We start from the raw sequence: 27,371 nt of genomic DNA, 5'->3' as shown, positions 1-27,371 counted from the left end.
AAGAATTGCCGCAATGCCAGAAGCGCGGAAGGAGGGAGAGAGTGCGGTGTGGTGGCATCTCCCCCACCCCCTTGTTCCTCCCCCCAACCCCCCACCCCTTTAAAAACTCTCTGCCATTTCCAAGTTGACAGCACCCTAGATGTGTGTTCCAGCACTCCGCCGCCCCGTCTGGCAGCGGCCCACCCTGTAGCGGAACGAACGAAGTGCTCAGCAGCAGGGTTCGCAGACGCCTTTGGTTACTTCCGCCAGAAAGGAAGCAGGGTGGGTGGAGGGTGGGCGTAGAAGGCCTCTTGGCTTCCTGGATGTCTGTGCATGGATCTTCAGCTTGGAGTTTCCTCGCCTCCCTTAGCTCTGCCGGGCCTCGGGGCGACGGGCTGTACCACTGAGAAGCCACTTGGAGCCGCCGCCCGCATCCTAAGCAGAAAGTGCCCGTGTGTGTCTTCAGTGGCCAAAGCCACCCAGCACGAAAATGCGACTCTCGGTGGCTTCGGGAACGTGTCCTTGCACTCCTGCTGTCCGCCCAGGACACCACCCTCCTGGGCCCATCTGCCGCAGGCTTGTTTCAAACGGAGCCTCTTGGCTTCTCCTCCCAGAGCTTCCAACGCTAGGACCCAGGTTCTCTGACTCTCTGCGTGCCGGTTTGTTGTGTGCGACAGGGGCCCACCCACTCCTGTTGGTTCTCAGAGGCTCAGGGGCAAGTCGAAGGGTTGGGGGATAACACTGTTTCCAGGTGCCTCACTTCCCAAGTTGACACGGCGCTGGAGATCCTTATTCTTGGGACTTGCCTCTTAAGGTCCCTTTTGAAAACAACTAACAGGTCCTGAACATGATGTCTGGCCTCTAGTAAGCCCACAATAAGTATCTGTTGAACAAAAGCAAATCAAATGTGACTACAGAAGATGCCAGGCCCAGAGAGTCAGACGGGATGCCCCGGGGAGCAGCCTGGAGTCAAGCAGCAGGACTGGGGCCCAGAGACGTGGCAGGAAAGACGCTCGTGAAGAGCAGGAGCGAGTGACTCCGGGGAGGGCTGGTGCTTGGGCACTGGCCTGACTCTGGTGTTAGCCAAGAAAAATGCATCTGCGTGTCCTGTCATAGGAGCAGTCACCTGTGATGTGCCTGTCGATACACAGCATGTCAAGCCGAGTGGGTTTGGTTTTTTTCAAGCCAGTCAGTGCACGGGGGCGGATGGGAGCCTCCTGGTGGTGCCCCGGTCCCTTTCCGCTGGCCCCCAGCCCCTCCTGGGCCACGAGGTGGTGATCCCTGGAGCCACGGGCTCCCCCACCGCCCCGCCACCCGGTGCCCTGGTCAGGTGCAAATGTGCTCTCCTCCCGTACAAAGTGCAATTACAATCTCGCCTTCCCTTCTTGTTTCTCTCCGCAGAGGGAACTCGATGCCACCGCAACAGTATTGGCGAACCGGCAGGATGAAAGCGAGCAGTCGAGAAAGCGGCTCATCGAGCAGAGCCGAGAGTTCAAGAAGAACACCCCAGAGGTGAGCGGCGGCGTCTCCCTCCCCGGCTCTCAGGAGAGGGGGCGTCTTACCGTCCCAGCGCGCGTTCGGAGGCTGTGTCGTGAGCACTTCATTCCTAGCTAGCAGACGGGCCGTCTGCTCCTTCCTTTCGGCTGCCCTTGGCCCCAACAGCGAGCCCCTGTGTGGTCTGGGGACCAGATGAAAGCCCGAGTGAATTCCAGATGCAGGTGCTGAGCCAGCTGGGGAGCCAGGGGCGGGACCCCAGCCCCTCCGTGCCCGTGTGCTCATGTCTGTGGGCAGGACCTCACCCCGGGTCCTTAGGGAGCGTGAGTACAGGGACAGAGCCGGGTGGCAGGGCCTCAGAGGGGCACCTGCAGGCTGCACGCATCCAAGGATGCAGTATGCCGACGCTTCTTGCGAAACAGACATTTAGTCTGGTCTGGCCTTTTACTTGCCTCTGTGTTTCCTGAAATATGCTTTAAAGGGCACTGGAAATGTGCACTTCGTGAGCTCCTAATTTTTCTTTTTCGGAAGTATGTGTTCAGAGGACAGTGTTTAGAGTGGCTGGGGCAGCCTTTTCCTGCCCTATTTTCTTGGTCCCTTGTTCCCTGAGTCCTTATCAAAGGCTTCAGAAGAAATAAAAAGACAGGAGAGTTTTACAGACAGTTGAGCAGACGTGAGGATTGCTTTCTGTGAGCTTCTGCCAGTTGGACCCACAGTGGTGCTTGTGCCAAGGGCTTGCACCCAGCCTCCTGCACCCTCCGCTCAGGTGTGAGTGCGTGGCGGGTGTTCAGAGCTTCAGCCCTGGCTGCCAGGCCTCCAGATTCTTCCATGGAGAACAAAGGAACAGGTCCTGGAAGAAAAGCTGCTTTCTGGGAGGGATGCTTCGAACTTTTATAATAGTCCCGGAAAATGATGTGTGAATTGAATTTGCTTAAAAGTGGACCCATTTGAAGTGCTCCAGAAGATCTTGCTGCTTAAGGGAGTGTTATTGTGAATCGTTGGGGGAAACAAGTAATTAAGCCTCTATTTTCAGAATAAGTATTCTAGGAGAAAAAATCGTGGTAGTCCAGTGGAAAGAAATAAGGCTCTAGGGGCAGACCCACCTGAGTTTTAAATTTTAGATTCACTGCTTACCCTCTCCACCCGACCCTGCCCTGAAACGTGGATCTTCCTTGTTGTATCAGGACCAGACACGCAGGTCAGAGTGATTCAGGCTTGGGGGTTGCTGTCCTCCATGCCGCTGGGGGTTGGGGGGTGGACTGCTGGTCTCCACATTCCACCTCGTCATGTCATGAGCAAAGGCGGGATCAGAGAAGGCAGTCGAGCGACAGGCCACCTTCCTCCTCTTGGGCTGCTCAGAGCAGACCTTCCCAGAGGGTCTCGCTGCGGGGTTTCTTGCACTCTTGTCTTTGACTTTGTTTCACTAGACCAGCCCGGGTCAGGTGTGTCTCTCGAGCCACCTTCAGCACTGATCTAGCAGCTAGCTGTCACCGCTGTCCTCTGTTCTCACTGTCCTTCCCTTGGTGACCATATGTCCAGGGGTGGCCGTAGAAAAATCTAAAAGAGAAGGGCAAGGTCATGCTTCTGAGGCGTCAGACAACAGTAGGTAGATATAATTCGTCCTGTGAGGAAGTGCAGTGAAGAGAACTGGATTCCTGGGTGTTCCTCTTGGGTCCCAAGGTCCTGTCAGCTAAAGGTGGTGCCGAGGAAGGGCGTGTCCCCTCCAGCCCCCTCGGGCTCAGCGACCGGGCCCCGTCCCTCCACTGACATCTAAACAGGGCTCGTCGGGCAGGAACTGGCCGCTGGCCCCCATCCATGGCCTATGTTGAATCCCAAGCCAGTTACTTGATGAAACCTAGCCTCAAACTTTGCATTTTATCTCCTAATCCCAGTAAGTGGAAGAGGCTTGGGGAGGAGCAGCCTGGTGAGGAAGAGCCATTTGGGGCATTGCTTTCCGGGGCGCGTTTTGTTTGTTTGTTTGTTCTTGATTTTTCTTTTTTTTGCGGGGGGGTGTAGGATATGGTGTTCTTGATTTTTTTGGAGGGGCGGGGCTATAGGATGTGGGTTGGGAAATATCTCTGCAGGTTTTGCCAGAGCACGTTTTTAGACACCGTCTTCCACAGAGAAGGGGACGCAGAACCCCGCCTGGAAGGAATGGACGTTGCCATCCTGTTTGTCCCTGGCTCTGCCAGCTGGTCGGGGCTGGTGCCGTCTCGGGCTCCTCTTGTCACAGTCAGGAGGCCTCGCTGCGGCACACATTTCCAAGACGCGTGGAAGGGGGAAGCCGCTCACCGGCTGTTGCCCTGATGGCTCCCCTGCGTTTCCCAGTCCCGGACCCATCCTTGAATTTGGTATGGGGTTCCCATGGGAACTTGAGGCAAGACCCTGTAGAGAAGACAGGTTCACCTATGCTGCCAGCCATCCAGATCTGGTCTTCTGTAGATTTGGAAACCTCTTAAGGCTGCAGTGGAGGTGGGGGTGGGTAGCTTCAGCGAGGTCCTCCGGGGTGCATGATGGCGGTACTTAGGGGTCCTATGGTATGGGGGTGTCTGGGGGGCTCTGACGAGTGTGGGGCCTGGGACCCAGGTTAGGTATCGGGTCATCACCTTGTTTGGAGCTTCAGTCCAGAGGAGCCTGACCCGTCTGTGACATCAGTCACTTCTTCTGATTATTAAACAACTGAGGACAGATTAACACTTACTGTCGAGGGAACACTTCTGGAAATTGGACGTGTGAAGATGAAGGTTGCTTAGAACTTTGTTCTCAGGGGTAAAAAAAAAAAAAAAAGTTGGCTTGTTGACGGGGGTGCATCTCTGGGTGTGGACACAGACTAGCGTCCTCACGCCTCACACAGTCAACCGAGTGAGGACCGGGCTGGCAGGGCAGAGCCAGTGCCATTGGTCTTGCTGGCGTCACACCAAGTGCGTTGATTCTGGATGAAAACCCTGATGTCCCTCTTTGTTCTGGGAAAGGAGTCTGTTGAGTGTCTACTAAGTCTGTTAGGCAGGTTCAGGCTTCAGGGGGCAGTCAGAGGTGAGTGAAGCCGTCTGCCGACAGGGAGTTTGTGTTTTCCTGGACTGGTGCTGCCCAAGGGCAGCTGGGAAAGCCCGGGTCCAGGGGTGGGAGTGTGTGTGTGTGTGGACATGGGCGGGTCAGTGCCCACCCCACCAGCCAGGAGGAGCACAAGAGGCACCGCGGAGGCCGGAGCCTTGAAGACTTTTTGTTTAGAATGCAGTTCTTTCAGTTTCAGTTTTGTGTCATTAATGAATACATTCCTAGTCAATTGATAGTCTTGCTTCTGTCCTTTTCAACTCAAAATTGTAGTTAATCTGAAGGAGATGCAGTTACTCTGCATATGAAGTTTCATGCCTTTCTTTGACTCAGAAAAGAGTCCCTTTCGAAGGAAAACGTTCTAAATTTGAATTTTGTGACTAAACATCCATTCCCTATTGAGTTTATGATTGATAATTGAACGTAAAAGACTGGGGGGCGGTATTTCTAGGTTGTTTCACTTTTTGTATTTATTGCTGCAGGTGACTTACTGGCTGGTGTCGTTGGGCAAATGACTTAACCTCCCAAAGTCTCAGTTTCATCATCTGTAAAAAGTGTAATTGGCAGGGCCCAGCTCACAGGGTTGCTATGTGTGTGTAGTGTTTGTGTGTGTGTGTGTGTGTGTGGTATGTAGTGTGTGTAGTATGTAATGTGTGTGTAGTAAGTAGTATGTGGGGGTGGGGTGGGGGGAGAGCTCCACACAGGCCCAGCACTGAGAGTCTAGTACGTGTTTGTTCACGAGCATTAACTTGGAAAACATACTACAAAACACATGAGATACAGTTGTCTTCTGCTCCTCAAAGCCAGTTCAAGGAACTTAAAAAAAAAAAACAAACCACAACAAATATAGGTTGTTTTCACCCAAAGTGTTCCAAAAGTTGGTGTGTAATAACAGTTAATCATTTTACAAGTATTTTTGAGCACCTTCCACGTGCCGGATGGTTTGGCCCTGGGGATAAAATCCTATCCCCGTTCTTAAAAATTTCCTTATATTCTTACCAAGCAAGTACGCCATCCTGATAAGGCATGTTAAGTATAGGACAGTGTCTCTGGAATCTTCTGAATGCAGACTTTCCCCCAGAAGCACTCTTAGATCAGTGCTGATAAATTCCAAGCCACGTGTGTCACAGTGATTCTTACTGTAGGTGAGCAGGGCTGCTTTTTGAGCCTTGGTTCTCAACCTTTGAAGCATGGGGGAAGGACCTGCCCCCTGAGAAATGCACACGTTTGCACATAGTTTAGTTTCTCCTGGACCCCCTGAAACTCATCCAGGAGCCCCTGGCTTAATGCACAGCTGCAAGGCACACTTTGGTGGTCTCAGTGGTCTCGGCGCACCACCCTGGGAGCTCTGTATGTGTCTCCCCCTTCACCTCCCTCCTAGTTCTGCCCAGACTGGGGGGTGGGGGGATGAAAGATGGGGGAAAGGGGCTGCGTGACAGATGAATGCTGAGGCCTTGACCTCTGGGCAGAGGCCACTGCACTTCGGCCTCCGGGCTGGATTTTGGGGACCGGGAGGTGGGTAGAGGAACTGGGCCACCCCCGCGGACGAGGGGCCCTGCAGGCTGGCGGCAGGGGCAGGTGCCTCCGTGCTGGGTGGTACATTCTTCCTGCCCGAGGCTGGTGAAGAGCGTGGCTCGGCTGGCGGCAGCTTTCTTGAAGCTCTTGAAGCCAGAACTGTGGATTCAGTGCAGGCCAAAACCCTGTGCCTTTCGCTTTTCTTGTTGCTTTGATCAGAGAGCCAGGGTGTGGGCGGGATTACCTTTGATGCCTCAGTGTTGATAAACCTAATGGCAGATTAGAGGACCAGGGATGTGGAGGGCCCTGCCCAGAACCCTCCTAGGGCACACGCGGCTCCTTACTCCTGGAAACTGAGTTACTTCCCATGGCGGGTGGGGACGGAGATAGGGACAGCAACGCTAGGGTTTCATGATTCTACCTAGGAGTTGTTTTGTTTCTTGGTTTTCTGTTTGATTAACTTTGAAGTTTGCTCCTGGGACCAACGTTTGTCTTGACCACCATCTCACAGCTGCTACTCGCCAGGCTGGGACTTGAAACCAGCCGGCCTGGCTCCTGAGTTGGTGCTTTTAGCTGCCTCCTCGATGGGCTGAGCATCTGGAGTGGTGCAGGCCCACAGTCAGGTCACGGGAGGTTTGCAGGGGGTGCCGTCCCAGCTCGGCGGCTCCAGCTATTTGAATGTGATGCTCAACTCTCAGAAGAAGGGTCTTCAGTGTTAGATTAGACTTGCTTCCAGATGGAGCACAAGGGATGGTTTTTGTTTTGTTGCCTTTCTTTTCAACAACAGAAGAACCATCCTTTATGGGGAGGAGGAAAGGAAAACCTCCGACTGGAGATGCTGCAGTTTTATCATAGAACCATCTTTGGGCCTCATTTTTGTGCTGGCAGAGTGTCCACCTCCTAACCCAGAATGTGTCTTAGGCACCTGACTGTCAGACTTTGCTGGATTAATCTATGCTTCTTAGGAAAGGGGTCACATCTCTTCCGTGAGGTTTAAAACGCAGCTGCAATTCGGGAGCTCTCCTTGGTCATTTTTTTCCCCTGATGTATTTTTGCCTCAGCATTTCTTGCTCTCTGGAGTGTTAATCCTCGTGACACCTGGTCCACCAGGCTCACATCCTGGGTCTGTTTCCCACATTTCTCCTGTGCAAACGCACGTGGCCTCTTTCTCCCGTCACCAGCTCTCGCTCCCGTCGTGACAGACAGAGCTCAGTGCCCGCCCTGACCGGGGCTCGGCTCCCTGACCACCCTCGATCCCCGATGGGGAAGGTGGCCCTGGGCCTGGCGCCTCCCGGGTCAGCAGGCCTGGCTCCGTGAAGGGAACGTTCTCTTTCCTGCTGACATAAGCGCCTGTTCACGGGCGTTCATTTCCTGAGCGCCAGAATCTTAATTTGCCCTCTCTGTCTCTGGCTGGAGTGCTTTTCTGATTTTTACATTCTTAGGAAACCGTTATAGAATAGTCAGGAGTCGTCTTGACATACAACTCGGGAAGCAATCTAGCACCACGGCTGAAATGAACTAGATTTGTAGATTTCTTCCCAACTCTGGCAGGTGGGGGCAGAGCGAGGGCGCCTTCTTTAAGTCCCCAGTCACTTTCTTATTGATCAGGATGGACTCCTTCTGAGTGAGATAAAAAGTCACGTGCCACCAGCCCGTCTCCAGCACGCGTGAGCCAGCTGCTCCCCTTCTGCGGAGGTGAGGGGGACAGAAGGACGGAAAGATGCTGCAAACCTTGTGGCTCCTTTTGCGCTGCCTGTGAGAAAGGAGTCAGCAGGCTGGGGGAGGGAAGGAGGGGGCAGTAATATAGTTGTGGCCCGGGCCCAAATGCATTTAGTCACTGCCTCTACGGCCTTTATATAGACACTGCAGGGAGTGACTCAGCCTGGAAAAAGAGCGTCACTTAAAAATAAAGTTGCAACTCAGATGGACACGTCCTGCACAGGCTGCCTCCAGACGGCGTGGCTGGGGGATTGGTGAGAAACCTGGGGTGGGGGTGGGTGTCTTTGCCCCACATGGCCCTGCAGGGGTCCCAGGCCGGTCAGGTGGCCAAGGTGAGGATGGTCTTTACAGCTGCATCGTGGAATTGGCATGAGGATTAAACGAGCTCACGAATGACTCCCCAAGCTTTTTAAACTATCAAACAATGTTCAGACGTTCTTCGCTACAACTGGACATGCTTGCGTGTTGAGCAGTGACTGAATTCTTCGCTCTTCTCTTGTTTTCAAGAAATTGATAGACTATGGAGGCCTGTGTGGCTTCAGGCACATGGGAGACTAGAAATGCGAGCTTGGTTTTCCTGGTGCCTCACTGGACATGGGAATACGTTCATTGACGACCCACTGCACTGATTTGACAATTGCGACCTTTTTTTTTACTAGTTTAATCCCACTTTATTAAATACACATAATCATACAGAGCCCAAAGCCTGGAGGGTTAATCACCAAAATGCTAACCGTATATCATTTCTGTAGGGAGTAGGGGAGGGGTACAGGTGACATTCATTGTCTTCTTTCTGTTCTTCTATACTGTCAACAAATTGTGACTTTTTTTTTAAACCATAACTAGGACTTTTTTTTTTTAAGTTTTATTGGAATACAGTCATGGTTTCTTGTTTTTTAAGTTTTATGTATTTATTTAGGCTGTGCTGGGTCTTCGTTGCGGTGCGCGGGCTTAATTGCAGTACGTAGGATCTTAGTTCCCAGACCAGGGATCAAACCCAGGCCCCCTGCGTTGGGAGTGCGGAGTCTTAACTGTCGGACCACCAGGGAAGTCCTAACAAATTGTGACTTTTAAAGAGAAGGGCAGACCAGACGTGCCCCTAGGGACACTGGCCTTTCAGGAAGGGTAGTGGTGGGGAGGAGGCCTGTAAGCTTGAAGACCGGGGGATGAAGGCGGACACCATCCAGGAACACGGACACCCCCAGTGCCCCGCAGACCACTCACATCGGGGACCCAGGAATCTAGACGCAGCCCCTCTGCTGAGTCTGCAGCTCTGGTACAATTACTTCCTCCCACTTCGGAAGGGGAAAGGCCTGTAGGCCGGAGCTGCGGCTCCATCCATCATGCGTACTTAGCTGTGCACCTTGAGCACCATGGACGCCGGGTGATCATACTTATAGCATTCGTTTAGGACTCTTTTCTTTACAAAATAGAATCTTTAAAATATATATGAACGCATATGTGTGGAATCTAGAAAAATGGTTCAGATGGACGTATTTGCAGGGCAGGAATAGAGACACAGACGTAGAGAACGGACATGTAGACACAGTGAGGGAAGGAGAGGGTGGGATGAACTGGGAGATTAGGACTGACATAAACGCACTACCATATGTAAAGTAGATAGTTAGTGGGAACCTGCTGTATAGCACAGGGAGCTCAGCTCAGTACTCTGTGATGACCTAGAGGGGTGGGATGTGGGGCGGGATGGGAGGGAGGTCCAAGAGGGAGGGGATATATGTATAGGTATAGCTGATTCGCTTCGTTGTACAGCAGAAACTGACACGACATTGTAAAGCAACTATACTCCAGTTTCAAAAAATGTTAACTCTACTGCTCTACAAGATTCATTTCTCAAACAGGCAGATAAAATTTTACTTAACACTTTAATTTTATTTTCTGTACAGAATTTTTAAAAAATTTCAAGAACTGCCTTTCTTTGGCAGTTCCTCAAAATGTTAAACACAGAATTACCCTATGACCCAGCACTTCCACTCCTAGGTATATATCCAAAAGAATTGAAGACATGTCCACGCAAAGACTTGTATGTGAATGTTTATAGCAGTGCTATTCGAAATAGTCAAAAAGTAGAAACAACCCAAGCGTCCATCAAGAGATGAATCAACAAACAAAATGTGATATAGCCATACAATGGAATATTATTCAGCTATAAAAAGGAATAACATGTTATAATATAGATGAACTTTGAGTCATTTTGCTCAGTAAAGGAAGCTAGACACAAAATGCCACATGACTGCATTTATATGAAATGTCCATAATAGGCAAATCCATAGAAGTAGATTAGGAGTGGCCAGGGGGATGGGGAGTGACTGCTAATGCTTATGGGGTTTTTTGGGGGGATGATGGAAACGTTTTGGAATTAGATAGTAGTGATGCTTGCACAACTTTGTGTATATGCCAGACACCACTGAACTGTACACTTTCTTTGTTTTTATTTTTATTTTGGCTGTGTTGGGCCTTCATTGCTGCACACGGGCTTTCTCTAGTTGTGGTGAGCGGGGGCTACTCTTTGTTGCAGTGCGTGGGCTTCTCATTGCAGTGACTCCTCTTGTTACGGAGCATGGGCTCTAGGCACACGGGCTTCAGTAGTTGTGGCTCGCGGGCTCTAGGGCGCAGGCTCAGTAGTCGCGGTGCACGGGCTTAGTTGCTGCATGGCATGTCGGATCTTCCCGGACCAGGGCTCGAACCCGTGTCCCCTGCATTGGCAGGCAGATTCTTTTCTTTTCTTGCGATACGCGGGCCTCTCACTGTTGTGGCCTCTCCCGTTGCGGAGCACAGGCTCCGGACGCGCAGGCTCAGCGGCCATGGCTCACGGGCCTAGCCACTCTGCGGCATGTGGGACCTTCCTTGACCGGGGCACGAACCCGTGTCCCCTGCATCGGCAGGCAGACTCTTCAACCACTGCACCACCAAGGAAGCCCTCAACTGTACACTTTAACAAGATAAACTTTATGGTATGTGAATTATATCTCAATTAAGGTTTTTTTTTTTATAATGCCTTTCTTTGTGGGGTGTGGGAGATCCCTGCACAGGTGGTCTGTTCACTTGTTCTCTCTCTCTCTCTCTCTTTTTTTTTTTTTCCTTTTGCGGTACGCTTGCCTCTCACTGTTGTGGCCTCTCCCGTTGGGGAGCACAGGCTCCGGACGCGCAGGCCCAGCAGCCATGGCTCACGGGCCCAGCGGCTCCGCGGCATGTGGGATCTTCCCGGACCGGGGCACGAACCCGTGTCCCCTGCATCGGCAGGCGGACTCTCAACCACTGTGCCACCAGGGAAGCCCACACTTGTTCTCTCTTATCCTCTGAAGAGATTCCCTACATAAAAGGGTCTTGTGGATTTCATTTGGGCAGTGGCCAGCTCGGTTTGGAAAAGGCTGCTCCAATATTTGGCCAGATTATAAAGCCCAAATAATCAACTTGGGTGTTTAATCATTCCAGAATCACTCACTGTTAAGTTATAAGAAGACTTTAACTAGAAAAAGTTTAAAAATTAAAAGTGAACTTTTAACTGTTACCAATTAAACTCTTTAAGCCAGTTTATCAACCCAAGAGGTTATTTTCTGGTTTCTTCTGGGTCCCTAGGAGAGAAAACCTGCCTTGAGGGTGGTAGATAGAGAGAGTAATGAATGCAACACAAATGTCATTCAGCCCCCGGTCGGTAATGGCTGGTGGCCACGTTATTCCCCCTCGTTCCAGAGAGACCCTGCAGTACGCTCCCAAGGCACCAAGGAGGCCTCTAGAGCAGAAGAGGACTTAGCTCAGGCTTGGACGCAGGGAGTGAGTCTAGCTCCATGGCTCAGTGGCATTGGGACAGAAACTTAACCTCAGTTCCTCCATCTGCAAAAGTATATTCTGCTTACTTCAAGAGACCATGTTGAGGAACATGTGAGATTCCTGGGAAGTAAATGGCCAGTCCTGGGCTGGAGTGGAGTGGACAAGCCAGTAAGTGGTGACCAGGATCTTTGGGCTAAGTTACCTTGACCAAGATCACCAGGCATTCTGGGACGCAGACCCCATGTGTATAAATGGAACTGACAATATCCCAGCTGCTGGGCAGGTGAAATGAATTCAGTTGTAAGGAACATATAGTAGGTGCTCAATAAACACTTTTCTTCCTGCATTCTTTCCTCCCTCCCTCCCTCCCTCCCTTCCTTCCTTCCTTCCTTCCTTCCTTCTGAGCCCTTTCCTGGGCCAGGGGCCGTCTGAGGTTCTGAGATACAGCAAGACACCGAGAGAAGGTTCTGGCTCATGTGGGAGTAGGCAGACAGTGACCACGTAAACAAGTGACACACAGGATAATTTCAGGTGGTGATGAGAATGAAAACAGGACAGTACGGCAGTGAGTATGGACAGGTGGAAGGATCTTCAGGAAGTTAGGACAGTTTCTTGAATCGGAAAATGACCTTTTGCACAGCTCCCTGCTGCTACCCTTGCTGAATTCCGGCAGATTGCTTAGCTGCGGGGTCCCTGTAATTTCTTTCAGCTAAAAGCCTGATGGCCTGTGTTTGCTCTTATCACTTAGTGACTTTGAGCCACCAGATTCGGTCCCTCTGCTTCCTAAGACCGGGAGCTTTTCCATTCGGATGTCAGAAAGTTCGGTCGGTAAACATTTGCGTTGGAGGGAGGCCTTGTTTTGTTTGACTGCCTTTGGCCCAGAAAAGTGAATTCGAAGGTAATCAATGAAGAGTTAATCTCTTGTTCTGTGTTGGTTATACAGGAAGCAGGCAGAACTGCTCCAGGAGCCCTGACCTGGGGGCCGCGCGTGGCATCTGCAGAGCCCTTAGGACCCGCTTGCTTCCCGGGAGCGGCCTGTCCCGACTCACTCACTGAAATGTCGCAGGGCTGCCGTTCCCTTTCCTTCCTGAGCCCGTGTGCCACTTCCTCTATGCATCTAGCAGTTTTCAAAGGGCCATTTTAAGTATAACAGACAGATTCTCTGAGAGTTTAATAACTGTCAGAAGGAAAAGGCTGTAATTAGATGCGTGTGGCGTGGAAGTTTAGTCGAGACCACTCTGAGTTGTATAACCTCCAAGCCTCCATTTTCTTATCCAGAAAATGGGAGTGATGACAACTCTTGCAGGGTAATTATGAGTCAGACAGAACGCTGTAGACGGACCAGAGTAACCTTGGCAAATGGCGGGAGCTCAATAAATGGTCTGTTGAGTGTATGTTACAGGAATCGAATCTTTTAAAAGGGGAAATTGTGTTCACGAGTGAATTTGAAAGCTATAAATGAGCACTAAAATTTAAAAAAACAAAACAAAACTTTTTGGGGGGGGCAGGGGGGCCTCGCCGCTCGGCACGTGGGATCTTAGTTCCGACCAGGGCTCAAACCTGTGCCCCCTGCAGTGGAAAACACGGGGTCCTAACCACTGGACCGCCAGGGAAGTCCCCCACACAAAGATACTCTTAAAGCGTTAAGTAGATGTATAGGTCTATAAGCTATAGACCTAGTTTCTAGGGCAGACTTGAATAGATTCAGTTAAATTAAAATACATTCCTTCCATATGTGTCTAGATGGTCATTTTCTCTCCCTTTGCATTGGTGCTGCTGTTCGTGGAGTGGAAATATTTGCCTAAACTCTCTCTTTGGAAGCTGTTCTTTGGGAGCAGCCCGTAGCTTGTCTTTTTGGTCAGTAACCTCAACCGAAGTACATTTTGGGTAGAGAATGTCATTCTACATAGGATGTAGTAATAACCCGGGTATAGACTGGAGCTCACAGCTCCTCTCAGTAAACATCCTTGTTGTGTGCAATTTGTCAGGTATGATGGTTAAATGGGAAAGCCGTAACATTTGGTTGAAATTGTGGTGAAGTGTTATTTATTCATATTTATCGAGTACTTACCAAGAGCCAAGCATTATGTAAGTGCATCACGGTCACCCAAGGAGGTGGGTGTCCTTAGTGCCACTTTACAGAGTGCAAGCCAGCTGCCTCCCAGGCAGACAGACTCCCAAGAACGAGGCCGTAACCATTGTGTCAGACTGCCCCCTTTTAGCTTCCAAAAGTCGATTTTTAGTCAGTTAATTGTAAGCGGTTTCTCTTCTGCTGGTTAAAAAAACAACCAAAAAAAAAATATATATATATATTTTGAGTATCGCTCTGAAGTGACACACCCACTTAAAGGGTGTTGTACGTGCCGGGTGTGCGTTTTGCGGGATTATACCCAGGGAAGAGCGGTTAGGCTAAAATCTGACGTTTACTTGAAAACACTGGTTACCTTACGGGAATTTTCATAACCCAAAGCACAGGAAAATCTCCCCTTCTGTTTTGAGATTTTTGTCAGTCAAGGACGAGACAGATGACAGGTCCTGCTGACCCTGAGATCTGTTGTCTTAAGTTTTTCTTTCTTTGCCCAAGGGGGCTACGGGTGGGAATAGTTGGGGCTAATCATTGAACACTGGTTTTTGTTTTTTGTTTTTTTGCCACGTTGTACGGCATGCGGGATCCCAGTTCCCCGACCAGGGATTGAACCTGGGGCCACGGCAGTGGCAGCGTGGAGTCTCAACCACTGGATCGCCAGGGAAGTCCTGAACACTGATTATTAACTATTGTCGGGTCTTGGTTTTAACTTGAAAATGTAAGTTGCAGAAAACTTGCATTACGCGCCTACACACCGTGCAGAGTGTAATAATTTTCTTTGTGGTCCAGTATTTTAGCAGGAAGACATTATGGTATTGTTGATACAGTTAAAAGGACAGTTGTATCGGGAACCAGGACACTTGGATCCTGATTCTGGTTCTGCCACTGACTGGATTTGAAGGCTGAGCAGGCCAGGTCCCCTCTGTTGTTTGATGGCCGTGCAGCGTGGCCGAGATCCGAAGGCGCGGAGCTGGGCCCACTCCCTCCCCGTCCGGCTCACTCCTGTTCACCCTCCGTGGGCCCAAGACTTCTGGGCCGCCCTTTCTTCTCAACAGGCCTCACCTACTTTACCACTTGGGGTTTTTCTATTCAGAATTCATTCTGCGCACAGCAAAACGTTATGGCGATCCCATTGTATGTGGGTTGGGGTGTACCCGGGCAGCTCTGTTTTGAGGGTTCTGGTCACTGCAGGGACGCAGCGGGAAGAGCTCATAACAACAGCTGACACTTACTGAGCGCTTACTGTGTACCAAACACTGTTCTAAAGACTTTAACTGTATTGGCTGATTTAACACACAGGATCCCTGTGAAATAGGTACGATATTTCTCTCCATTTCAACGAGAGGAAAACTGAGCCCCTTAGAGGAGGGCGGAGGTCCACTAGGGCGTCACAGCTCAGAAGCGGAGAAGCTGCCTGGAGGTTGGGAATGCAGGCCCGCTGGCGGCAGGTCTGAGGCCCCTGGGGTGGGATGGGTCCCCGGAGCCGCCTTCCCTGCCCCCCGCAGCCCCCCGCAGCCCCCGGCAACTGCCTCCCTGGCAGCCAGACTCCCCAGCACAGTCCGGGGAGGGCACGGAGGCTGGATTACTTCTCACATGGGTAACTTGCATCCTGGGCCACTTCAGCTGCAGGGCCCCCCCTTGGCGGTTCCCTACTTCACATTTAAAAGGTCACTGTTGTAGTTCCGAAGTCCAGTTGGGGCCCCAATTTCACCCCGTATTTATTCATCCGTTCACTGTCTCCGCACCGTTGCCAAGAGCGTCTGCCGTCAGGTATCCTGAGATTGGACAGTTAGTGACAGTTGTCTTCCTGGGGGACCCCCCCGCCCCCCAGCCTTGGGGAGGCGGGGCAACCTCAGCTCCTAACACCTCCTACTCCGCCTTCAACGTTGTGTCACAAGAAGCTCTTGCATTTGTAAGGTACTGGGTAAATTTTAACCTGCAAACGTTTTGAGTCAAACAGACCCCGGCACACACATCTTCCAAGAACTTCTTGTGCGAGGGAGTGGCCCTTGGGTAGAAAGACCCAGAAGGTACGGCTGCCTTTGCCTCCCCTGGGTCCCACTCACAGGCCTCACACAGGATCTTACCTGCATGACATAGTTCTTTTATATGCAAAGCCGTGTGACCGGGTTTATTATTATTATTTTTCATATGAAGTATTTCTAGCATACCGAAAAGTATGAAAACAAAACACAGGTTTCTGTGCCCTTCATGACGACTGGAAAGATGTTAACGTTTCGTCCATTTGCTTCTGATGCCTCTTTTTCAAACAGAAATAAACTGTTATATTTGCAGCTAAAATTCCACCTCCCTGCCTTCCCCTCCTTTCTTCCTTAGATAAAAATCCATCCTGAAACTGGTGTTTCATCGCTGTATGCTTTTTGCATTCATAGCAATGTTTATGCACTCATAAACAATAGATATTGTTTTATATATATATCTATCTATTTTACTATTTACACACATGGTAGGCAAATGGTATCTTGTGATATCTGTATATATCCTCTGCCACCTGGTCTTTTAAAAATTCATTCCACTGTGTGCATGGACCACGGATGATGTATCCGTTGCCCTCCTGAGATGGCACGTGGATTTTTGGTTGTTGTTGACACTCTTTCTTTATTATTATACCCGTCCTGGGGAGTGGGTTCAGGAATTTACCGAGGTGAACCCCCCAGAAGTGTGGTCCCCGGTCACAGCTTGGCCAGGTGGGTGTTGCCAGTTAGCTGCCCTCAGTGGCTACATGCTGTCATGCCCCCCCCGTCTCCCAGTACCTGTTCCGGCCACATCCTCATTGGGTTTTGCTATATTTCCTTATTTCTAACGTGGGAGGACATCCTTTTGTACAATGACTGGCCTATACAGTTTCCTCTTTTGTGTCGTAACTGCTTGTATCTTTTGCCCATTTTCCTATCGGGCTGTTGGCTGTTTTCTTACCGACTTGTAGGAAATTTTAATACCCAGAATCTGGATCCTTTGTTGCGTGTGTACACGGCTGCTCTCTCCTGCTAGGCCGTGGCCTGTCTTTTCACTGTGTTTATGTTGTCCTTGGTCACATGGAAGATTTTAATTTTAATGCAGGTGGCTTTTATTTTTCCAATTTTTGATGTAAAGTGTGGGTTTTTTAATCTTACTTCAGAAATTCTCCCTATGCTGATGTCATAAAAACAGTCTCTGGTGTTTTCCTTCAACAGTTTTTTGGTTTTGCTTTTTACATCAGGCCTGTGAAGTATTGTGTGGATGGCGACTGGGTGAGGCTATAATTTTATCTTTGTCCATTGAGGGCCCCTTGACGCAGAACCATTTACCGTGGAGTTCCCCTTTCCCGAGGGTTAACTTCTGCACCTCTGCCAGGCACCACGCCCGCCCCTAGGCCCCCAGTCTGTCCAACCCGACACTGTCTGGATGATTATTACTATATTATTGCCATAATTATTTCCATACTATTACTAAGTCTTGATATCTAGTAGAGGAAGGCCCATCCTCATGGTTCTTCAAAACCATCTAGACTGTGCTTCCGTATGACTTTGAGAATCATTTATTCGGTGCCATTTGAAAAATTCTCTCGGGATTTTTATTGGAAAAGTGTTGAATTTGTAGATGAATCCGGGGAGACTTCATAAGGTGTTTAGAGTCTGGGTGGAACTACTCTAGACCTTATTCTTAGGTGGATTTCATTCCATGCCTGACTCCAGGGATCCATGAAAATGACACACGCTTAACTCACTCTGGTTCGTTGTGTGGATACAAAACAGTCAACATTGAAGGATTGATCATGTAGTCTGGAGCCAGGCATAAAAATAAACCCCACTCTGTTATCATAGGTGGCTGTGATTAAGATCAGGCCAAAGGTCAGCTGTGGGCCTCCTCACATTGACAGTTTCCTTCAGAAGATTAAGTGGTTCTTCATTTTTGGCCCAGGTCATCAGTAGCTTAAAGCCATTACTGTCTATTGGCTGTTTGGTTTGTCTGAAATATGGGGCTGGTCTCAGCCTATTTCCCTGGGGTCAGGTGTGTTCACATAATCAAAGTGCCAGGACCCCATATCGTATGCGTGTGTGTGTGTACGTACACAAAGTAGCCTTCTCTGGGGAGGAATGCACAGCGCCAGGACACAGAGATGCCCTTTTGTGCCTTTGCATTTTAAAATGTGCGTTCTGTATTCGTAGAGTGTTTTCGAGCTTACTTTTGAGACAGGCTTGTTCAGCGACAGTCACATGTGCTTTGGAAAATGACCGTTTGTGATGCTGTCAACCACATGCAAACTGAAGAAAAATGAAGATGGCTTTTCTGTTGATGTGTGTTCAGGGGTTTTCATTAGTCCAATGCAGTTCCCATGACCTGTTCGGGGAAGGGTGAAAGCTTCTGTTTCCTTTCATTAAAAGTTGATGATGAGAATATTTTTATTTATTTTGTTTACATATAAACAACCCATGAAAAGTATTCCATGTATATTCAGATGATTACTTTAACACAGTAAAGGAAAAAAGAAAATGCTGGTTCCAACAGTGACAGGAGACCAGAAAAGGAAAAAATGACCTGTGAATAGGGATGAAGAAATTAAAGTGAAAAATACGACCAGGGCAGGTTGGGCTAATAAAGTGAAGAGTAGAACTTGGGGTTTAATTCTTTTTGCTGGTATAAGGGAAATGTTTATCTTTCTTTCTCTCTTTGTCTTTTCCTTTCAGATCCATTTGTAGTTGAAACTAGATAAAATGTTGGACTGTGTTAATTTTCTGGATTATAAGTGTGGGAAAGGAGTTCCATGGTAACCCTTCTTAAGTAAATGAACTCATGTTAGAACCAAAAGAGTTGAGAGTAATTTTTATTTTAAAATTCTTTTTGCATTAACACATCTGCAATGTTGAGGAATATATGGAAAATTGAAATAGTGCTTCTATCCTGCTGTGTCTCCAGTACATCAATAAATCACCCTTTTTTTTTCCTTTTAAAATGTCTGGCCTTGTAATTTATGTTTGCATAACCCATTACTAAATTCATAGTAGGTGTTTTAGTTGGCAGGCATTATTCCAGGGATTCTGAGGATCTTAAAAAAAACAAAACAAAAACTACAGAGCCTTTGTTAGTATTTATATGTAAGTGGACACTTGGGGGGGGCGGGGAAAGAATTGGATTAAAAAAAAAAAAGAACCTGGAGCTGGTTATTTACCTTTTTCTTAAGCCGCGTTATCGATAGTCGTGGATTTCTTAACAGACCTTATTGTTTTTCTTTCTTTCTTTTTTTTTAAATGTTATGGAACCGCACTATTTTTTTTCATTTTTATTTTAAAATTTATTTTTATTTTTTGGCTTTGTTGGGTCTTTGTTTCTGTGCAAGGGCTTTCTGTAGTTGCGGTGAGTGGGGGCCATTCTTCATCGCGGTGCGCGGGCCTCTCACTGTCGCGGCCTCTCACTGTCGCGGCCTCTCTTGTTGCGGAGCACAGGCTCCAGACGCGCAGGCTCAGTAGTTGTGGCTCACGGGCCCAGTTGCTCCGTGGCATGTGGGATCTTCCCAGACCAGGGCTCGAACCCGTGTCCCCTGCATTGGCAGGCGGATTCTCAACCACTGCGCCACCAGGGAAGCCCTCTTTCTTCTTAAAGTTAAAATCGACAGAAGAAAGTGATGTTAAGATCATACTAATTTCTAGACAATTTTCCATAGGTTTCATGTTGCACAGAAAATAAAAATTTGTTTCCCTAATTTTTACGTTTCTTAAATGCCATTGACTATCTTAGCTATAAAGTGAAGATGAATGTATTCATTCATTTACACTGTTTGGTGCTTGAACAGAAATAGCAACGTTCAGGGTTAGTTCTCATACTTGTGGCTTACCGTTGAGACTTTCTGATTTTTAAGCAGACATTTAAAAATAATCATTATGTCTTCTAGCCCTAGGTTAGGGAAACTTTTAGGGCCTTACTCTGAAACGATGAAAACAAGTTATTTCTGTTTTGTATTGTAAAAAAAAAAATAATAATAATTTTTTTTTTTTTTTTTTTACGTGATCTTTATGGTAGTTAGAAAGCCGGAAGGGCCACTTACGGTTTTTGGAAAAAGTTTGTTTTATTCGATCATTCTTCCCTTCTCTTTCCCCAACTCCCATCAACTGGTTAATAAAACGTTTTCAGTATAAAATATGTATTTCAGTGCATTGAAATCTCTGTGGCCACTCAGAAGAGGAATTGTTTCTCCTGCCGGGGAGCCTTAATATATTTACCAGGAAGTCTGTAGCCCCCTCAGTCTCTTTGTGAAACAGAATACAGGTTATTGTTCAAAGGATATGTTTAAAAATTCAGAGTTTAACCTGTTCAAACTCTCTTCTAAAAGTCCACTCGTGCTGTAGAAGTTTGAAAGTCTCTCTGTCTTCCTCCTACTTAAGTTAGGCACTAAAAGAAATGACAGCTTTCTTTTGTTTTTGTTTATGTTAAACATAGCTAATGTGACATTTTTAAAGTGCCTTATTTTCATTACAGTTTTAGCTCCTTATCAGAGACGTTTATTCTGGTGGTATTGCTCTGACAACCTTCTACACTTACGGAATAATTTCTTTCGGGTTCCAGAGGTGCCTCTTCCATTTCTGCATTTATTTCTGGAAACTTTGGGCTCTTATTCGCTCCTCCTGGCAAGGTGCAGGGTTTCGAGAATCTGTCCGACTTCTAAAAACCCAGCTCTCAGACCAGAGCCTTTCCTTACAAGAACAATGAACGTAGATTACAGAAATGGTATTGCAGCTTTCAGGAGACAAGAAACACACTTTCTGGCTTTTTGTGAGGTTTTCCTCCCCCGCCCCATCCTCCCTGGAGTTGGTGGCCCCGTCGTCCTGAACCCTGTGGTCGTGTCCCAGAAAGCGTTTCCACCAGGCAAGGGTGCTGAGCCAGAAGTCGGGAGAAAGGAAAAAGGAGGTGTTTATCGTCCCGAAGACGCCTTCCAACTTTTATTATTAACTCCTTTCCAAAGTAAACTTTCGGGTTTGTTTCAAGTCACTCCTGGCCAAAGTACAGTTGGGTTTGCTGTGTCCTCTAGGGGGAGAGGTGAAAACAGCATCACCCTGGGCGAGGACGAGGTGGCGGCCTGTTCGCTTAGGGAAGGGAGGGGATCCGAGTGACAGCTGGGGGCGGGGGTGGGGACAGTTGAGATCGAGAGTCGGCTGCGGGCTGGGCCCCTGAAAGGCACTGGGGTATCCGGAGCTCCCCGCGGGCACCCCTGGCCCGGCCAGAGATCGGTGTGGAGTTAGACTGTTTGGGTAGAGAGTAATAAGTGACCAAATGGTGAGGGCAGTGCCCAGAGGACACTTGGAGCAAAGAGAAGGGGCTCCGGGGGAGATGCAGGAGTCCTGACCCGGGCTGGGGCCAGCGTGGGGCGGTCACCAGGAGTGATCAGTCCATGGGGGTGGGAGGGGGTGGCACATGGTGGGGCTCTGGCCGCTGCTGGAGAGGTTCCAGAGCGAGGCTGAGGAACAAGGACCTTGCTCTGCCTAAGGCCCTGCCAGTGGACCACAGGGTGCGTGCCCAGGAGTGACCCGGCCTGGCCTGCACGTCTCAGAGTTGGTGCCCACGCTGTGGTGTGGAGCATGGATGCCCCGGGAGCAGAGGTGGGACCGGAACCGCCAGGCCCCTGCTCTGGGGGGCTCAGTGGGAAACGGCTGCTCTCTCCACAAGCAGGCGATGTCATATCCATTCAACAAATACCTGTCGTGCACCTTCTCCGGGCCGGGCGCTGAGGTTGCAGCAGTGAACAGAGTGCCAGGCCCCTGCCCTCGCAGTGCCGCCTTCAAAGGGAGGAGACAGGCCACCAGGGAGTAGATAGGACTGAGTTCCGGGGATGCTTATCGTGGGATCGGGGGAGGAGAGACGGTGGATTTTGAAAATGCTTGGCTGAGAAGGGCAGGAACGAGGCGCGGGGCGGGTAACTAGGGAAGGACAAGTTTTAAGGGGGTGGTTTTCCCCACCCCGAGGGGGCCGGAGCTTGTTCTAGGTGGAGGTAGGGTGAGGGAAAAGGAGAATTCATGTGTGGTGGGGTATAATTCCAGAGCAAGGTCAAGGTCACAGAGGTGGGAGGAGAGGGACTCTACGTTCCAGGGAGCGGCATCCGCTCTCCCAGAGAAGTAGGAGAAGTTGTCCTTGAAGGGTGAGCAGGGGGCTGCGTGCTAGGGGAGAGTGGACAGGCTTACTGTGGTCGTGAAGACGGTGGGGTAGGGATTTGGCAAAGCGCAGCCAGGAGGATGGGGCAGTGGGAGGTCTCGGATGTGTGATGGCACCTGGCCACCAGGTGTGCAGAAGGAGACCGTGGGTGTCCTGCTGAGGATGGTGAAGGACAGGTGGCCAACCCTGCTGGTTGCATTCGGGCTTCCTGTCTCTTCATTGACTTGCTTCAGTCTGGATGCTTTTGAAATCACGCCAGACCAGTTACTTACAGGTCGCAAAGCCAAGGTTCTCGTGTCTCCAGATTTTAAAGGTTAAGAAATCAGCTTCACTTCTAGCCACGCAGGAGCCACCCTATGTCAGTATTTTCCTAAGTTAGCTAATTATAAAAGTCTCCTGGGTGTGTGCTTGTTAAATAAAACTACCATCCCTGGGCCTCACCCTACACGGAGCGAGACATAATCTCCCAGTAAGGGCCTGGGGACCTGCACTTAGAATCAGCGCCTCGAATTCTTACTCAGGAGCCTGTTGGGGCACCCAGCCTCCCTTGATCTGCCCACAACTTGGATGATTTCTTCCTCCATGAGGATGTAGGATGTAGAAAGCCAAGGCTGTGGTTGGCATTTCTCCATCTCCCCACAGTGATGCTCGGGGAGCGTGTGTCCAGTGACCGCCTGAGACCTTGGGTGGTCAGGGCGTGCGGACAGGGTCAGCCTCAGTCGTGAGCGTGGAAAAGCAGCCTGTGGACGATGCTAGTGCTGTCACTCCTGGGGGAGGCTGGGAATGATCTCAGGGTTCCGGAAGGCCTCTGGAAATGAGCATCGTCACGAACGGGCAGACCTGGAAGTGTTCTCCGGGTTGTCTGCTCCAGTTTCCTTATCACACACATGAGGAAGCTGAGGTCTGTGGCCGGCCGACGTTCCGCTCCGTGCAGGGGCGGTGCCGGGCGTCTGTAGGATTGTTTTTGACCAGAGATCACCAAGCTTTGGCTTAGGCCAGGGTTGTTCACGTGTCCGAGCCCCTGGTAGGCGGTGCCCCGGAGGGAAGTCCCCCGGCCTCAGCGGGAGAGTGGGCGGGCATCCTGTAGAGATGACTCTGCTTTGGAGTATGGTGAAGGGTAGAAACCAGGTCTGCAAGGCCCCGCCCAGAAGAGGACTCGGTGGTGATGGTCTCTGTAGTGCTCCCTTGACAACACCTCCAAGTACGAGCGTGCTTGTGGGTGCACGTGCGTGTGTGTATTCTTTGGGTGACTTAAAGCAGTTTCACAAGCAGAAAGTACGGTTTTAATACTGATCGTGGGCGCTAGTGCTCAGAGCTCACGGCCCACCAGACACTGTGCTCACATGCTCTGCACGTGTCTTCCACGCATTCCTCACAACAGGCCCCGGAGGCCAGCTGTCTCACCCCCGTCCTGCAGAGGAGGAGCCCGAGGTTGAAGTTGCCTGGGGTCGCCCGGCCAGGACGTGGCAGAATCAGGACGTCGGAGCCGGCCAGCCCGGCCCCAGAGCCCCCCCACTCTGTGCGCTCTGCTCTCCACCCCTGGAGTACGGGACCCTACGCCGCTAAGCGCTCAGGCCGAGCAAGTCTCCTGTCTTTTCCATTAATGATGTTAGTGGCTTTCTGCTTATTTATTTTATCCTCACGACACTTTCTAGCGGATTTGAGTTTAACGGGCACCATAGTTTTTTTTGTTGTTTTTTTTTTGCGGTACACGGGCCTCTCGCTGTTGTGGGCTCTCCTGTTGCGGGGCACAGGCTCCGGACGCGCAGGCTCAGTGGCCATGGCTCACGGGCCCAGCCGCTCCGCGGCATGTGGGATCTTCCCGGACCGGGACATGAACCCGTGTCCCCTGCATCGGCAGGCGGACTCTCAACCACTGCGCCACCAGGGAAGCCCCGGGCACCATAGATTTTTATAAATCATGGGAGACCGTCTTGAGAAAATTCTTTCTCTCTTCTACCCACACTTTTACCACCTACCCATCCCCACCTCCCACAGAAGCTGGGAGAAGGACGCATAATAATTATCATAGTGAGTATCCTGGTCTAGCCACTCACGAGGCTTTAAAGATACCGGTCAGTGAGAATGGTTTCCATCTTTCTGGCTGCGCTCTAATTCCTTTTGTAGTACTGGCGTGGAGAGGTTAGTGGGAAGTCAGTCCTCCGCTTGGGGAGAGGGCTTTTTAAGTCAGGTTTATACTCATTCACCCCTTTTTAGGGGTCCGCTTCTGTGAATTTTGGCAGATGTGTACCTTTACGAACCACCGCCACAATTATTGCGTAGGACAGCACCCTCGTCCCCCACATTCTTCTGTGCCTCTTGATAGTCAGCCCCTGAGTCTGGCTTCTTTCCTTCACTGTAATGCGTTTGAAACCCAGCCGTGGTTGAAAGTACCTGTAGCTCCTCCCTCTTTAGTGCTGAGTAGAGTTTCTTTGTATGGATGTACCACAGTGGGGTGCGGTTTGTGCTGCACTTTATCTCAGGATCCCCAACATCCGGGCCCCCCCGGGGTGTTTAAAGCTGCACACGGCCTCACACCCAGTGCTGCCTGATACCCTGATTGGTTTGATAGGGAGGCTGGGCAAGTGCACTTTGATCCCTGCCAAGAATGGTCACGTCAGCGCTCTGCCGTTTCTGCTTGCAAACCCGCCCTCCTTCTGAGTGCGAGGGGTCTTCCTCGAAGGAGGCGGGGTTAGTACTAAGTTGGCAAAGCTGACCGTTTTCTGGTCCTGTGCCCCAAAGGGGAAAAGGATTTGAGAGTTGCTGGAAACAAGCTCACACAGAGGATGCCAGCCCCCTGTTGACGGAGGCTGCACCTGCGCTGAGGGACAGGTGTAGCACTTCAGTAAACCAGGCATCTCGCCCCCTTTGTGCTCTGAATTGTAGTTGCTCTTCTAGTATCTCCTTATGTTGTTATTTCATCCCTCTGTGATGTGCTTTCTCCTACTTGTACGCTCTGGGAAGGTAAGAACAATACCTCAGATCCTCCTCCAGCCTTGGTTGGATCTGGGGTCGGTTGATTGATTACATGCCGTAATGCAGATGTGCAGAGTGATCCAGCCCGCGCCCCCCCACCAAGAATGCTGTCGTCACAGCTGCGGACGGGGTGGCGGAGGGAGAGGGGCTTAGCAATCACTAGCCCACCTTGTCCTGTTCTTCTGGAGAAAACTGAGGCCAGAGAGGGACACCAACTTGCCCAGAGTCACACGCCAGGTCAGCAGAGGGGCCGGGACATGGCGGAAGGGTCTGCTTCCCCGCTTCCCCGACCCGCAGTCCACTGCCCCACACAGCTCATCTCCACGCTGTGAATTCGAAAAGTCTGAAGGAAAAGGGCAGCGTGCTGGGCTTCCTTGAGGCAGGTGGCTCTTTTAAAGCTGGGGCTTGTTGCCAATCTGACCTCGTTTCCATGGAAGCAGCCAGCGGGGGCAGCTTGTTCCTGTCCCCCTGAGGTCTGGTGGAGCCTCAGCGCCTGACGGCTCGCCGGCTTGCTCCCTTGGAGGAGGGGACCCAGGAGCCCCGCCAGAGGCTCTTTCCACCTTGCTTTTTGCTGCAGGAGCTCGGCGGCGTGAAGGGAAAGTTAGTGCATCGCTAGCCCCAGCCTGCGCTTTCCCCAGGACTCGCACGGGGTAGACTTTGTCACTGCTCTGGGGAGACCTCCTTTGGGAGCCCTGCTTAGAGGTGGGCTCCCTCTGTAGACTATATGGCCCTCCCATCATTCCTGGAGAATCTCCAAGACGGAAAAAGAACTATCCAGTACGTTTATTTTGTGCTGCAAGCGAACTCACAGTGGAATCTAGTTCTTGAAGTTAATTTCATCAAGCTACTGGCTTTTCTTTCTCGCTGAGATTGCCGTTCAGCGGTTGTGGTGTGATAACCCGATCGTGAGAGCAGATTTGCCTTCTCTCCTGTCCGGCAGTTTTAATGTTTTGGCATTCCTGAGCCGGGTCTGCTTCGTCTCATGCTGGGATCACGGCTCAGTAATGAAGCCTTTATTATATTCACTCGTCAACAGATAACATTCTTTGAAGAATCCTGAGTTTTTAATTACCCCGCTTAAGCCTTTGGACACACGGGTTCTAAGGGGCATTTTTGCATTGCTAAATTCCAGAGTTGATTGCAAACCTTAAAAGACTAGAAAATGCTAGGAGCAACTTGTAAAGTCACAGACCCGGGAGAGGTTCCCCGCTTCCTCCCCCTTCCTGCCCCTCCCCTAATCCTGTTTTTCATGCCTTTCGGTCGGTGGTGTTAAGTGCACTTTTATCAGACGTGCCAGCACACATTGTTTCCCAGGTCTGTTTTTGCATTAAACGTACCCAACCTCTGTTCCAGTAGGTGGAGAAAGATGCTTCAATCCTAGAAGCACCACTCACCTACCTTTTTAGGGTATTGCAGGTTTAGCTTGAGGGCTGGAGGGCTTCCAAAAAAGTATGACTAAGGGAGAAAAGGGCTACTCCCAGAGCTAACAGGGTGGAGCGTTGCAGCCGGGATAGGAAAATTTCCCAGCAGGGAAACCGTCTTGTCTGTAATGCAGACACGCTGGGTCATAGATTTGCTTTCACAGAATAAGTGAAATGGAACAAAGTTTTCTGAGTTCTCATTCCCAAAGGCCCAGTTTCTGCAGGTGTGTCTTTCGGTCCCAACTTTTGTATCCGGTATTATATCAAACAATTTACACTTCATGCCGTGTCTGCTCCAAACCAAACAGCTGGCTGGCTGAAAAGGGGAGTGTTGCCCGATCGCTCTGCCAACCACCTGTCTTAGGGCAGAAAGTGAGCAGCATCTTTGCCCCCCTCCACCGGCCACCCCAGGACCCTGCTCTTTCCCTCCCCTGCTGTCGTTCTCCTCTTCTGGTTAGCAGCTGGCGGCTGGCGATGCACCCCTGGCCCTCTGAGAGCCAGCGTGCGGTGGACATTGTGTATTGTGTGTGTGTGTGTGTGTGTGTGTGTGTGTGTGTGTGTGTGTGGCTTTGGAGCAACACAGTCCTGGGTCCAAATGTTGCCTCCACCAGCTGCTGGTCTATCACTTAACGTCTCTGCAACTCAGTTCAACCTGGATGGGAATCTGTCCTCCTTACGGTGGCTGTGATTTAATAATCAAGGTCGCTTCCCTGCTCAATGTCGCTTAGCACCCTGTGCGCAGGTGTCTGGGGAACATTTGCTTTCCTTCCCAACCTGGTAAATGCTTACTTATATACTGAGCTGCAGGAAAATGAACAATTCATCTAACTCTGGGCAAGTTAAGTGATGCTTCCCGGCACGCATGTGGCTGAGCTCAGCCATTCTTGGGGCATCTTCTGGCCCAGTTTTGGTGCTTTCTCTCTGGTGGGCTCTTTTCAGTATTACGCGTCATAGGCAGGATGCTAATTGAGAGCCAGGCTCAGAGATATTGGGGGTGAAAGGAGTAGCGGGGCCAGATGTCGGTGGGAGCAATGTCCTCTAACAGTTTGAATTTTCGTTTTTTAAAAACAGGCAGTGATAGGTTTGTGGGCACCTGTTGGCCTTTGGAGGTTCAGAATGTAATTTTGGTCACTGCCGTAAACACAGCGCAGTGCCTGCCACATAGGCATTCAATAAATACCATTAAAAGAAATGAATAA

General features: G+C 50.2%; 1 protein-coding gene across 11 annotated transcripts in view; it reads left to right on the top strand.

The window, feature by feature from the left end:
* The window catches only part of CUX1 (cut like homeobox 1), a 375,593-nt gene that overhangs the window by 78,511 nt on the left and 269,711 nt on the right, over nt 1–27,371 (top strand). For all 11 annotated transcript variants that reach the window (XR_004345751.1, XM_032604944.1, XM_032604943.1 and 8 more), the window contains one exon: nt 1,381–1,491. Coding sequence is in view for 10 of the 11 variants with exons in the window: in XM_032604944.1 (XP_032460835.1) it covers nt 1,381–1,491 (111 nt within the window). In the remaining variant the exon portion in view is untranslated. The remainder of the gene's footprint in view (nt 1–1,380; nt 1,492–27,371) is intronic.

Source organism: Phocoena sinus, chromosome 15 (genome assembly GCF_008692025.1).
Source record: "Phocoena sinus isolate mPhoSin1 chromosome 15, mPhoSin1.pri, whole genome shotgun sequence".
Lineage (NCBI taxonomy): Eukaryota > Metazoa > Chordata > Mammalia > Artiodactyla > Phocoenidae > Phocoena > Phocoena sinus.
Note: the sequence above shows the minus strand (reverse complement) of the source record. Positions and strands in the feature narration are given on the sequence as shown.